Source organism: Cololabis saira, chromosome 20 (genome assembly GCF_033807715.1).
Source record: "Cololabis saira isolate AMF1-May2022 chromosome 20, fColSai1.1, whole genome shotgun sequence".
Classification (NCBI taxonomy): Eukaryota; Metazoa; Chordata; class Actinopteri; order Beloniformes; family Belonidae; genus Cololabis; species Cololabis saira.
Window position 1 is genome coordinate 28,507,098 of NC_084606.1, and position 15,370 is coordinate 28,522,467.

General features: G+C 40.9%; 1 protein-coding gene across 6 annotated transcripts in view; it reads left to right on the plus strand.

Moving 5' to 3' along the window:
* Positions 1 to 15,370, plus strand: part of LOC133420026 (sodium/potassium/calcium exchanger 2-like) — a 63,667-nt gene that overhangs the window by 14,274 nt on the left and 34,023 nt on the right. For 4 of the 6 annotated variants that reach the window (XM_061709573.1, XM_061709572.1, XM_061709575.1 and 1 more), the window contains exon 3: positions 14,671 to 14,709. The exons of the other annotated variants lie outside the window; for them this stretch is intronic. In XM_061709573.1, coding sequence (XP_061565557.1) covers positions 14,671 to 14,709 — 39 coding nt within the window. The remainder of the gene's footprint in view (positions 1 to 14,670; positions 14,710 to 15,370) is intronic. 6 annotated transcript variants of the gene reach the window in all.

Genomic DNA, 15,370 nt, shown 5'->3' on the forward strand with positions numbered 1-15,370 from the left:
TGGTCTAACTCCTTTTCTGGCTCTGTCCTCTTTCACGCTGGATGAATTGCTCTATTTGCATGCAGCGCCATCACCGTGGCATTTGCTGCTGCTGCTGCTGCTGCTGTTGGTACCGCACTCTGTTTTGTCGGCCTCGTTTTACCTTTTCATCTCTCCGACATTGCCGGTGTGGCAAAGCACAAGCTTGCAGCTCCTCAGTCCCTAGATTTTAAGATTTCAGTGCATAAATCTAAGTAACAGCAACTCATAGTGGCACACATTTTTGATTTTCACACCCTTCTCGTGTGCGTTACATCGTTATAACCAGATGCGACAAACACATGCTTTAACTTCTTAAATGAGGAGCAACACAACTGTGCACACTTCTAACTGGTATTGGGTTTTAAAAACTATAAAGGAAGTTGGGAATGGAAATAAAAGTATGAACTAGCTTGATAGTGCACCAGTAAGTCAACCGTGTCAACCTGGATGCTATTATTTGTTTGTTAGGTTGTCTAAACTGTGAAAAGCAAATCACCATGGTCTTAACATGACGTAAAATGAAAGTGTGGATGATATCCTTAGTTTTCTGATGGGCTGCGCAGGCAGTTTTTCTGCCACACAGGGGAGTGCATCTCAAGAGGCCTTGTTCATGAACTCACTTATCCTTAATGAACTCCGAGTTCATATTCCGCTGATGTGACCTAATCAGACAAAATGAGCACAAAGTTTGGACCTAAGGGTTCTTTTAGCTCAATTATACTTTCTCGCAAAGAATGAAGCGATTATGGAGTCATGGGGTTTAATTCGTGAAGGTAAATGCTTAAACTTTCCAGGTTCAGTAGTGCACACATCTGAAACACATGCAAGCAGTTCTTGGACTTGGAAAACTGGAGTTTTTTTTATTTTTTATTTCATTTTTGAGGGCGAGACAGAAGGTGAAATGCAGAGCCTTGCAGGAAACCAAATGCTTTATTGATCAAAGGCTATATTTGAAAGTGGAGTGGAATTAGATAAGGTAACTCCACTGTAAAAGCATCATCTGAAGGACACTGAGGTCTTGAGGAATAGCAAGCACAGCCCAGGGTGAGGGCTAATGTGCATGTAGTTTGAGATGACCAAAAGCTTATTGACTTTTGACCAGACCCTCATCATCAGCCTCAGTAATCTGAGCGGCTGAACATCACACCAACTGTAAAAGTTATGGTTGTGCCCTGATCCCTGTCATTTGTACAGGGCCGATGCAGCCAGATCTGATTTTACTGCCAAACCAACTTCAGAGGTGAATCAGCCTCCCAAGATCAAGATCAGTTTAGGATCAGGTATTCTTACTGAACCATTTCACTCTCTTTCACAAGACTCTTTTTTTACATTTCTTTTATTATTTTCATAACATGTCAGTAGGGCTGTTCGATTTTGCCCAAAAATAAAATCTCGATTTTTTTCTCTCAAAATCCGATTTTCGATTACGATTACGATTATTTTGTGAATTGACAAAAGGCAAAGAAATGATTTCAAATATGCTGTTTTTTTATTGAACATTTGCCCCATTGGGCTTTAAGTGCAAACGTTGCTCTTATTAAACCAAAAATAAATGAATAAAGTGCAAAACTCTGTAAAATAAGTTGAAAAAAAGTTGAAAAAAATATAATAAAATATAAAGTTTTATCTCTGAAAAAAAAATCAGCAAATCAGCACTTGCAAACATACAGTAAGTTATATTTCCAATTAAATAAAACAAGACATTTTTTAATTAAACTAAACTGGGTCTTTGCATGCTAAATAATAATGCAACCCATGAAGGAGGTAGAGGTGTGTAATGTCAGTCATTACATTTGCTATTCACATTTTCAAGTTTTTTGCAAAGAACACGAGCCGGTCTACCGCATCTGGCTTGAGGGATGCCCGGTGGCATGTTACAACGCCAATGAGCTAGTTGGAAAATGCTCTCAGGCCTGGGTGGATCCGCTGAAACGCTCTCCACGCCTCCGTCATTTAAGACGGTTCACACTTGTTATACCGATTACCGACAGACAAGTGATGCACGAGGCTCCTGTCAACAAGCCCGTCCGCTCTTCAGCCCAGGAAGGTGACCTGGAACGGCCGTGCTAAACACCCACCCGTTAAGTGGGGTAGGCTCCCTCTGCGTGATTCCACTTCCTCTGAAAGACGAGGGTCTTCTGCTTGCGCACCGGGCCTCAGATAGGACGTGTCTGTCTACTGAAAGTACAACGAGGCAAGTCAGTGGTCAGGATTATGTGGATTAAGTCCAAGGAAGTAATACCTGGCTCTCTTTACATGTGTTAATACAGGTTAAAACAGAAAACTAGCCTGAAGAAGAACTCTTATTTCAGTGCCGTGGCCACTTTGCAGTGATGATGGACTAATTGCAACAATCTGCGCTGAATACAACTTCAGATTTTCTTACAGGCCTGACCTGCCAATACCGATTTTGGCCAATAATCAGCTGTATCAGTGAACACGGCAGTTAAATGTAACAACGTGCAGGTTGTGTGCTCTGCTGGTTTTGATGATTGGATGCCTCCGAGCCTCTGTTGGTCATGCTTAGCGGGGTGATGTTGCTTTAACATTTGGAGTACGTTTGTTATATCAGATGTTTTTGGATGTTGTTACTTCTCAAGTCCCTGAGGACTCTGAAACGCTTTAACAATGCTCTGCCCAGGGACCGTGTCATCACGTTGTACTTCCTGAAGGGGATACAGATCCAACCTAAATTAATTAATGATTCAATTTAAAAAGAAAAGAAAAATCAAGCACATCCAGCATGTGACATATGTACTGGACCTGATCGACTGGTGCGTCTCTACTCATCATTGATTGGATTCTGCTGATGAAAATGTATTTGGAGAACCAAATGTGTGGTAATCCAAATCCAAAAATAGCGCTGTGTCTATTCCTTCTTGGATGGCATTAGCAAAAAAACTAAAGGAAATTTCCCAGCTGTTTACAAAGCTGGAGAGCTTAATTATGATTGTATTTGAGGTCCTCTTTGTCCGAGGTGGGGAAATGGGCTGTCTGTCACGTATGAATGGAGGAGAATGTGAAGACTTACACAATGATGGATTTAATCTTCTGAAATGGTTTTTAGGTTCTTGCTCATTTGGCTAAGTAAGAGCATCTGCTCTTTGTGGCAAAAGTTTTGTTCATTAAGTATATTCTTTAGTTCCTTTACTCAAATTAAATTAAATTAAATTTTCTGGCATTGTTTTTTTTTTTTTTGCAATTTTGAGCTCAAGATCAGTTTAGGATCAGGTATTCTTACTGAACCATTTCACTGATCTGTTTTTTTGTGAAGAAGACTCTTTTTTTACATTTCTTTTATTATTTTCACAACATGTCAGCTTTATTTGATTTTATTTATTTATTTGATATCTGATAGTAGACCCGTATATTTTTTTTGACTCGACACAAATGAACTCCTAAAATTGTTCTCAGTGTTGACAAAGAACTGACACATCATCTAAAACAACAAGCTTTTTTGGGTGAAGTGTAGAATTTAATTATAATAAACAATAGTAAGAAGATTCTAACAATAATTTGGGGAGCACAGGAAAACATTTTCTGTTAAAATATGACCATGAAACTTCCCCAGCAGATTCCTATGTACGACAAGTTTTCTGATGTTTAAAATGATTTAAATGTGATACTATATGCAAATAAATGCTCACTTCTACAAAATTCCTGACAAAGGTGTGAATATTTTCTGGTTAAAAGTTCTTCACTCAGCTTTGCTGATGTGTGAAAGTCAAAGGATTATGGATATCTCTTTCTGTCACTTACAATTTCTCTTGTTAAAGTTTTTTTTGTGAAAAAAATGCTCTATATTTGAACTAACCCCTCTGCGAAAACCTTCAGTCGACTGAAGTTTAAATGTTCTGGCTCAGAACTCATCTTTAGAGGTTGCAGATGGCTGGTTTTGAGGTCAGGCATGGCAGGGAAGTCTGAAAATATGTAAACACTTCAGACTGATGGGGGGCTGTTACATCACAAACCATGATAAGAGTAGAGTTAACAAGGCTCGTTGTCTTTATCTTCACCTAGTTTCACAGCTTGCAGCATTTGTGTACCTCTGAAAACAGTTGTGCCAGTTTATAAAACTCTTGGGAATGGACATCCTGCAGAAGAAGAGGGTGGAGTGGAGATGCAAACTCTGCCCCCTTAAACTAGCTATGGAAAAGGTTGAAAATGGTGCATAGTTTTCCTACAGTGGACGGCTAATTAAAGGCTTATTTTTCTATTAAATGAATGAATTTTGTTGCACTTGAGCCACCTCAGTGAACATCAGGGCCATTAAATGCGTGGTTTTGAACAAAAGTGCCATTGGTTTATTACTTATTAATATGTTTTATTTGTTTTGAGTCTAAATATAGAAATATATGTCCTTAGAAATAACTATTAAAAAAAACAACAGTTTTTAATAATTCATGCAGGACAGTGTTAAATGTGCACCACTTCCTGTTAACAAATGTCATTGACATTAATCTGGAAATCCAGGTGATGTTAAAGATTAAGAGCAAATGCTACAAAAGGCCTCTTAATGTTGTTATAGTCACTCTTTCTAGGCTCTGCCACAAACAGTTTTATCCTTTTTCATTGCAAAATGAGCTCTACAATGTAAAGCTATCTATGCTTACCTAAGTACGTGTACTTGGCCTTTGTTGCGAATGTTATATAATTCATTAGCATACATAAGGCAAAACTGCAAATGGAAAAATAAATATTTTTTATTATGACCAAAAAAAAATCAGCCCTTGTGCTTGAGACTACATTCTGACGAGCTTCCAGACTGAGCTGCGTCTGTTGTGAACAAGCGGTCAAATCAGAGATTGACGACAAGAAATGATCAGCAATGAGATATCAAAACTCAAGCACGGCGCAAGAAAAAAGAGGTTATCAAAAGCAAGCAAGCAAGCAGCTAAAGGTCCGGAGCAGGCTCCTCCTTCACGGGCACGGAGGATGTGCTGCACGATGTAAGAACTGGAGACAGAAACTTTCTTCTATTTTTTATTATTATTCTTAGCAACAACAAATGGCCTTTTACTATTTGCCGTATTTGCAAAAGAAACCCAGCTCTGATCTGAGAGGAGCAACCACTCACCGATTTGATCAAGCTGTTTATTCAGCTGAAACATAACACTCACTCTCATGATCATCGTTTAATTCGGTGAACAAATAACTATTAGAGCAGATCACTTGTACAAGAAAACGTTAAGACTGTAAGCACATAGAACATTCTGGAGAAAGTGTCAAAAAAAAAGTGCTCGTTCCCGATCAAAACCAGTTTTTATTTGATTTATTTGGATTTATGGAAGTAATGCTTGTTTTTTCTTCATTTATCAAGTAATTGATTGATTTATTTTTAACACCATTTGTCCGCAAAAAGCACAAGTAATTGGTATCTGGGAGGGACCACTGAGAGGATGCGATTGTGGCTTCGTTCTGGTGAGCATGTCCTTGTGGGAAATCAGTGTCGTGGCAGCTCCTGTAATTAGTTCTGCTTGTTAGAAAAATGAAGGGGTTACTAATTAGCAAGTGGATGGCTTCTTGACTTGTTGTGCATCTTTTCTCTTCTTTCCTTGAAGATCATCATTATCGTCTCCTGGCAAAATGGGAAAAGGGGAGGTGGGGAGGGAGGCGCGGCTCAGTCGTGCTGCTCGACAGTTTAGCTCTAACGCGATGAATGTAGATGGACAAATCTCCAAGGATTTTCTGTCATGCTCTGACAACCAGCCTGGTTGCTTTAAGTTCTTGCACACAAATTCCTGGAGCTTTGCAAAATTTCTCTCTTGAAGTTTGCCTAATAAGCCAAGGAGAGCAGCGATGCTCATTGATCTTTACATACTGCATCTACTATATATAGTACATCTACATCTGCTACAGTCTGCATCGCCAGGTTGATGGTAATGACACTTTTAACAGTTAGATAATCCATTAAAACACTTTATAATGTAGTCATTTTTGTCTCTTTTAAGTAGGCTTATTGGCTTTCTTGCTCAGAACTGAGACATAAAGTTTCACAGTCATAAGTCTATTTGGCAGTGATTTCACTTGGCGGGCTAGCCACATGTCCCCACCACTTATTTCCATGTTTGATATGGTATCCACCACTTTTTGAAACCTTTCAGTTAAATGCAATAAAGAACAAAATTAAATGAAGAAAAATTGCCAATTTAATGCCAAACTAGAGATGCAATTTTGAGTACCTGCAGATACCTATGCTTCTCTTCGCTTGAATAACATTGCAGTTGATACTGAACTTTGTATGGATGAATCTTTGATAACCACTGCTGTCAGACATTAAAGGTATAGTCAGTAATGTTGGAGAGCTAGCAAGATTTGAAAGTGGCACCTCCTCTAAGCCCCGCCCCCTCCCCCCCCTCCCGTCAGCGCTCCGTCCAAAGCCACGCCCCCACAAACTTATAGGAGTCGAGTTTTCCAGGACATTTTGGACAGCACATTTTCAACAAAACTACCCCATGTCTCATTCACCTGTAAGCGAGGCCGGTTTTAGGGGGGGCAGGGGTGAGCTGTGCCCACCCAAACGTGCGTCCTGCCCACCCAATCAAAGTTATGGGGATCCTTTATTTTTTTATAATTTTATTTTTTTATAAATATAAAAAAATATCACAGAATATCTGTACCGTTTCTGATTGGGTGGGCACTGCGCATAATTTTTAGACACAACAATAAACGCATACCGCAAAAGTTGTGTCTCGGCGGAGGGACCCGACGTCCCAGCAAAATGAGCACAAAGTGTTTAGAACAGCACACACTGAAGGCTGATTTATGGTTCCGCGTTACACCAACGCAGAATGGTGCGCGTCGCCGCGTACCCTACGCCGTAGGCTACACCGTAGCCGTGGCAACAGAGCCTGCACGGCACTGCAGCGCACCGCCACCCTCACCGGCGCTCTCCGCCCTCGCCGGGATGGAGACGCCTCCACCCCCACGGACCCCCATACTGGGGAGCTGGTATTTTTGGCTGCGTTTTCTCGTTTTCTGCGCCATTCTTCAGCAAACGTGACTTGAGTGTGTGAAGTTTTCCAGCACGATTTTCGACGTGACGAGTGCGCGCATGGGAAAGAGGGGGGCGTGGGCGGGACTTAAAATGAAGGCATCTGATTGGTTCTTTCCCCCCTGCCAATCCTCTACTCCTCTGACCAATCCGTGCCACTCGTTGCGAAAAAAAAACAGATTGGTCAGAGTTTTTACAGGATTAAAGCTGTCAGAGAGGTCGGATTTTTTTCTTTCCTTTTTCTGAACACATTATTCACTGGCTACTCTCAGGATGGAAGGACCATTTCACCCAGTATAACAATAAATGTTTTTGAATACGATCACAGACTATACCTTTAAGTAGCAAGGCTCCAAATGTTCTATCAGCCAACTAAAGCCCATATTGTCTTCAACTGAAAGTTGTTGGTCGTCCAGAACAGGGGTTCCCAACCTTTTTTGAGCCAAGGACCAGCAGAAGTATAAACAAAAAGCTCAGGGACCGGTTGACAATTTATGTCAATTTTAATAAACATTTTAGAAAAAAACTATGCATTTTAAAATGCAGGCTATCATCAGCGGCGTTAGCTGATGTTGTGGCCTTTAAAACTTGCTTCTGCAAATGTAACTCACGTTTTTTCCTTTCGAAAAAATCCACTGGTTTGTCTTTGAGAGAAGGGTATTTTGTATTTAAGTGTCTTTGAAGCTTGGATGGCTTCATTGCTTCGTTGCCGAGCGTGTCTCCACATAAAATACATAGTGGGTTTGGCGCCTCCAAATCGCCCGTTGCAACAAATCCGTATTTTATATACATAATGTCGTACTTGCGATTAAAGCTTTTGCTTTTCTTTTTGGTAGGATTTTCTACTTGTTCATCACCATTTCTTTTACTCGAACAACCAGTAAAGAAACGGCTCATGGAGGTTTGCTGAGGTCCGCTCATCTCTGCAGCAGACTGAACCTAACCTGCATACAGCACCTGTGCATGGCGCTGTTCAGTCCGGTCGGGTACCAGAACTTATTGTCCGCCAAGCCATGACAGGGCTGCCACTCAAAGAAACACATTTCGATTTATACAAGTTTTGGATGAAATTATATGACAAAAAAATGCAAAAATTGTTTTCTTAAATTTAGTATGAGGTTGCTTTAATTATGTGGCAAATGATAATAAACACGAGAAAGATGGGTACTTCAATGAAAAATAGATATTTTATTCAACTTTGCTGCTGTTCATACAAAAAGTAAATAAAAAACAACAATTTTTTTTCAAAGATTTTCACTTGAAATAAGTAGAAAAATCTGAGATTTTTTTGCTTGTAATGAGAAGATAAATCCACTGGCAGATTTTCCTACTTATTTCAAGTGAAAATTGACTTGAAACAGGTGAAAATTGTCAAATAAGTTATTTTTCTGGTGTTATTTTTCTGGTGATGACTCCAAATGTGGAAATAGCAGTAAAACCACATTCATTGATGAAATGACATAAGGGATGGAAAGGAGGGATGGCAGTTTTACAGGGGGGATGATTTGGACCGTTTTTATTTCAGGGGGGATGATTCTGACCGTTTTTATTTCAGGGGGGGATGATTTGGACCGTTTTTATTTCGGGGGGGGGGGGATGATTTGGACCGTTTTTATTTCAGGGGGGATGATTCTGACCGTTTTTATTTCAGGGGGGGATGATTTGGACCGTTTTTATTTCGGGGGGGGGGGGGGGGATGATTTGGACCGTTTTTATTTCAGGGGGGGGGGGATGATTCTGACCGTTTTTATTTCAGGGGGGGATGATTTGGACCGTTTTTATTTCAGGGGGGGATGATTTGGACCGTTTTTATTTCAGGGGGGATGATTTGGACCGTTTTTATTTCAGGGGGGGATGATTTGGACCGTTTTTATTTCAGGGGGGGGATGATTTGGACCGTTTTTATTTCAGGGGGGGATGATTCTGACCGTTTTTATTTCAGGGGGGGATGATTTGGACCGTTTTTATTTCAGGGGGGGATGATTTGGACCGTTTTTATTTCAGGGGGGGGATGATTCTGACCGTTTTTATTTCAGGGGGGGATGATTTGGACCGTTTTTATTTCAGGGGGGATGCTGGCTTTAGTTCTTCTGAGGAGGAGACGAGCAGCAGCATCAAGGAGGGTCCATGAAATCCTCATGAGAAGACTTGAGAAGATTTGGGGGAATCCAGGCTCGTTGGAGCTACAGCTCCATGATGACCAGGTCTACTTCAGATTGAACAGGGAGCAGTTTGACAGCCTGTTGGGGAGTGGGTCCTCAGCAGGATGACAACCACCTTCTCTCCTATTGGTCGCACCGAGATGCCCTCACAGCGCGATGAAATTAAAAAATGTTCAATTCAGACGCAGGCAGGTGAAACGCCCGTGGCAGGTGGCCTCTCGCGCCGCCAAGCTCGCCAGCAGAGCGGTCCACTCTTGCGCTGCGGCAGCACATACACAATGAATGGGAAAGCCGGCGGCGGTCCCGCTTTGCGCCCTCTATGTGAAAGGGGCTTAATACTGTTGGCCCCTGAAGGTTACATTTGGCCCCATAATGGCCCCTGTTTCAGAAAAATCCTAGAACCCCCAGTGCCAAGTTTTGTTACCCGCAACTGCGCTGACACGCAAAAAAAAGAAAAGCTGCTGAGACCCTGTCGTGCAGCGCTGCTCTCGGCAGAGATTGTATGAGGTGAAGTGAAGTGAGATGCCTCACTCCATTGGGAAAAAAACGTCTGGTGACAATTTTGATTATCGCTTTTTTGTCGACAACGTCGGCGAATAATTGCAGCCCTAATTATGATCGGAACACAAGCCATTCCACGGCCCGGTAGTAACGGCTCTACGGACCGGTACCGGTCCGGGGACCGGGGGTTGGGAATCACGGGTCCAGAACAATGAATTCAGTGACTTTCGCCGTTATCAGCCTTGCTCTGGTCCTGTCTGCATGGAGTTTCTGGTGCGTCCCAGTTAAATTCTGTTTGTTGTTGTGGCAGACTTTTCTGCTTGACGCTTGTAGCCTGCACAAAGTCTGCATATTCCTTTCCATGGTGTTTTTTTAATGCTTTATCAAGTTTGTGGTATTGAATCTTGCTGTGCTTCCACCATCTTTTCAGGCTTTTACAATGCATAAATTACCATCCGCGTTTTACTTTTGTCTTCCTCAGTCTGAAAGTAACTACACACTGCCGACACAATACACCGCTGGGGCCAGTTGAGAATATTCACACACACACACACACACATTTGCGGAGTAACTGACGCTACAGTATTGGATCGGATTTAAAAAAATATTTCACATACTTCGGTCAAAGACTCTTACCATTTGCTATTCAAAAGTAGTTTGAGAGTGAAAAGGTATCTTTCAGTGGAGGTACAGGCTGTAAACCCTCTGGAGCATCATTTGGTCTCACGGTGAGACAGCTGTGGACTCGACTATGAAGTTGCTTGAACATACTGTAGGTGCGTCATCTGCAAACAAACTGAGACCTAAAACCTGAGATGGACTCGGACAGTCACAGCGACTGGCTAATGGCTGAGTTGGGGAGCGAGTGTGTGAACTTCGTCTGAAATTCATATTCAGGTCAAGGATTTTTAGACTTGCAGCGTTTCACAGTTTAAAATTATTTTCAAACAAGCTTTATAAGCAATTAAGATGACTTTTGATTTAGTTTTCATAAAATGGTTCAAAGGATAATTGGGTCTTTTCAAAAAATAACACATAAAAAAGCCCAAGCATAAATATGATTTCGCCCTTGACTTGACGGCAGACTTAATGAATTTCTGAATGTTTATTATCATTTGAGGACAGTTTAAACTTCTTTTTCCAGCTCTTTCTGTTGATGGTGCAGTGATTTACTGTCATTAAGACTGTTTGATCTGCTTGTGCTCTAACTGTAGGTTGGGATATTTATGTCTCTATATCACACAGAGGAATTGCCTCGTACAGCTTAGTTGATTTGTAACATGGTTAACTCAGGGTTAAACTTGTAAGAATGCCAAAACATTCATTTAATATCATTGGAGTTTTGAGGCTTCAATTTTAAGCTGTGGAAATTGTAGCACATGATTATGGAAGGTATACACCAAATTATGTGAAACACTCCATTTGATTTGTATAAAAATTTGGAAATTGAACTCCCTGGCAGTAATCTGAATCCTGAACAGGTAAAGAAATGGATGGAAAGTAGCTCATAAGATGAAGAAAATTAAACATTGATTGCTGCTTTGTACCATAGTTGTAGTATAAAAAGAAGTTTATCAAGGATTTAAAGGATCAGCGTGCCGCCATGATGTGTTTAATCAAACTCCATCACGGGCAAACTAGAAAATGTGTAGAAAGCACTTCCCTCTTGCATAATTTGGCTTAGATGACAAGGCATAAAGAAAATGCAAATCTAATTCTTCCAGAAATAGACCGATTTTGTGCTCCCAGATATCATGTGTGAAGACTTATAATCCAGCATTGATATTCAAAAGTCAGAGCTTCCAGCTCCGCTTTCAGCCTTTCATCAATGTCCACAGATTCCTGTAAAAAGCCCCGGTTTTAAGCTGTGGGCAATTTGAGTTGTGAAAACAGAGCAGAGCTTTTTTTTTTTTGTTTTATTTGTTTGGTTTTTTTTTTGCATGATGTCACAGTGTTAATCAATAAATCTCCGTAGCAAAGTGTTACACGCACATGGCTGCAGAGGTACATTTATCTCCCTCGGCTGATCCGCTTCCAAGAAATGATCCTGACGTGACATTACATAAGAACTAGACGGCAGAGCTGCTGGTATTAGAGAACACACAAAAAAAGAGAAAAAAAAATCCAGAGAACGTACTAATCTCTTTGCGTGATTATTAGTTTTAATATTTAATACCGGCTTAATGAGCGACTCATGGCATCATTTCTATCCGGCCCATTCAAACGCTCTTTCCTAAACTTCCTGACTTGTCTATGAGCAGGGTGCAAGGTAAAGAAATTGGATAATTATACAATAGTGTGCAGGGAATTAACCTGAAGTTATGAAGTGGGAGAAGGGTAAAGGTTATGGTTGCACTGTGGAAAATCATGGGATGTACTTAACTTCGGTTAATTAATAATTTTTTTAAAATTTATCTATTTTTTATTAAACTGCAGCAACAGAGAGTCAAAGAAAATATGTGGTAAATTAGGATTTATTAAAAACTGTGATGCAGTGGCAATTTTTCCAAACAAACTTTGAAAAAAATAGGATGTTTAATAAGAAAATGCTCCTTCAGGTTTAAGTTAATTCACTTTAAGAGTTCAAAATTGTTGGATAATCCACAAAATAGGCCACAAACAACTTAATAAACTCCCTTTAATCCAGTAAATCAGATGGGACACAAGCTAACACTCTCACAACCTCATGAACTGGATTTAACACCGGACTCTTTTATCAAAAGATTTGGTATTCAGGGCACTGAAAAAGAATCACTGGGCTGACAGGCCTGAGGGTTGTCTTAAAATTGTTGCTTTTGCCCTGAATTTTTAAACACGAGATCAGACTGGATCGGTTTCAGAATTTCATTTGGCACGGGGCACCTTATCAGCGCACACCAGTGCCTTCACATTCTACACATTTCTCTTTGAAAGCATGCAGGCAGCGAAACAAAGCCTTGATATTCTAACGATCCTGACAAAAGCTTTGCGTTTGTTCCCTAGCAGTTAGAAGCGGAGGCCTCGAGCGGCTGCAGTTTCACACTTGTTTTCGGCAGATGAAGTGAGCTGACTTCAATCAGGCGGTTGGCAGAGGGCTTTTGTTTCAAAAATAAAACTCTTAACAATAACGTATGCGCCAAACGGGCCTGCTGGGAACTCGATGAAAAAGCGTCTTATTTGTTAAAAGACAAGAGTCTCTTTGGCATGGTGTGGCACGTTATCCGTGGCAAAGTTTTCACGTGAAAACTGGCATGATACATTTATTTGCTTTCTTGCCTAGAGTAAGAAAAAAGTCACTTCATATGAAACCAAAGTCCAGCATTTCATTAGTCTTAACTGTCAAGTTGATACCTCAAACCAGCTTTGACACGTAAGAGACCTTTAGAGGTGGGATTTGTGAACGTGTGGACAGTCAGGAAGCGGTTTAAATTATTGTTCTGTCTTTAACTTCCAAACAGCAGCATAAATTATGTGGCTTTTTAATGAAAGCAGTCTGGTCATCTACTTTAATTTACACACAACCGCAGACAATGGAAAAATACAAACTAGTTCTTTGAGTGTTTTGGTAATTTACCAAAAATGAGAAGTAAAAAGTAGGGAAGGACATTCATCTTTTGCACCAATGGCACCCTCGTGACCTTTTCTCTGGATCTCTCTCCAATTTTTTCATTTGAAATTTTAAAGTTCATCCATATTATGTGGAGTAACTTAGTGATGAACCTTTCCTGTGATTCTGTACTGGATCCAGGTGGAGTACTTTCACAACCTTTAGCTAGTTGAAAAGTAAAAGCCCACCCGAGAGACTCAGGATTGTTAAAAGAGTTTGCACTTATTTCTTTTATTCTGCATCTTCATGTCCTGAGGAAAGATGCTTCCAATCAGAAATGATGTTTCAACCCTTGGGAACCATATTACTTCATCAGAAAAAACATTTTCTTCCATGGACAGAGAAATTACCAAGTGCCTTTTAGTGGAGCATGACTTCTGAGTTGCTATTTTACCTTAAATTGCTGGTTACAGGTTTTCTCATGGAAAAAAAAACAAAACAAAACAAAACATTTGAACTCATAGATGTTGTCTACTGGTTTGTTGGTTGCCTCTTCTCATCAAGGCTCTCCATCAACAATTAATTACTGTGTTTTGGTGAGGTAAATTTAGAAAGACTAAGAGTCTTCCAGTGGAGAGCTACAGTTCTTGTGCCTTGGGATACCTTAAATAATGCAGAGCCTTTCTTGTATCCTTGCCTTCACACAATCCTGTCTTGTAGCTTTGTAAATAGTGTTCTCAACCTCATGGTTTTTTTTTTTTTTTTCACCATCAGCTGGTAAAGCTTGTATAAAAGTCTGGTGAACTCTTGTCACGTTGCAGAAGCATCCCATGAAATAATCACGCAATCCCATCAAAGGAAGCAGGGAGAGCTTGATGGAGGGTCACAGCGATGAATCAGAATATTTAATCTAATTTGTTATCCTTTTGATTTTTGAAAAAAAAAAGAAGAAGAAAACTCAAATGTCAATCAAAAAATGTTTTTCCATCATCAATTTAAAACAATAACAGACATCGTTTTTCACAAAATATACTGAATGGTGGCTCGTGAGAGTGGTAGTTTCTTTTATAACTTCTTTTGGCGTTACTGTACTTTTTTGTGTGAAATGACAGAAATCCTGATACGTGTCGGCATCCTTGACCTTAATGACAAATCAAAGTGACATTTTTTGGCAAATTTCAAGGAAATCCAAGCAGACGTTACTTAATCCCGCTCGGCTTGCGAGTGAGTCAGTATGCGGGCGCAGCAGTGGGGAGGAATCTGTCCCTGAAGTCTTGTCCACTTACATCACAGTCAGCCATCACCATCACCGCTGCCGTGCCGTAATGTCTATCTCTATCGTCTTTTCACCTTGTCTGTGTGGTTGTGCGCGGCATGCTTCACATCTATGTCCTGTTTTTTTTCTCTTTCTCTTCTTTCTCCCTCCCCCCCTCCGTTTACTTCTTCTCTTTGTGTTGGATGAGAAGGCAAGTCCTGGAACACCAGAGGATGACGGGAAGTTGTCGGTAGGTCCTGTCTGATTGATTCTTCCACATCTGCTTCTGTGTTCGTACCCGTTTCTGTGTGTTGTTGTACCCTCCGTTTCTCCCCCCCACACTGTGAACAGGACCTGCGCACTTCTTCTGTTTCTAACCCTCAAACCTCCCTGTTGGGCAGAGAGTCACCCTGTCTGTTTTCCTGAAGCCCTTCCTGTTCCACACAGCATGCAATAGGCAATAGTCGGACAGCCAGCATGTGTTTTGCAAGCCTGAGACTCCTCCAATGCTTGCAAAGTTACCAAAAAAAAAAATCCTCATCTAGAATTTAAAAGGAAGCAATCAAACCAGTACAAGGCGATTCTCCAAGTCTGGTGCTGCGAGGCCCCGTCTCTGAGACCTTCAACCTGCCACGACCAGTCTGTATCCCTCCCCTCGCCTCCCGCTCTCACCCATATGGGCTTGCGAATTAGCACCTGACACCTCCTGTGCCTACGCATCACCTGTGAGCATCCAAAGGCAGACACACTCGCAGCAGCTGTCACCTGAGATTTTCCTTCCACAGTTCTCGCGTTCAGCATCAACTGCTGGGTTAACCTTGGCAAAGTGTTGTTCTGGGAGAAGAAAGTGAAATATTGAAATGTCATTCTAACTGTGCATGCCTGCTGCTACCAACAGGGCTTATGTTTTT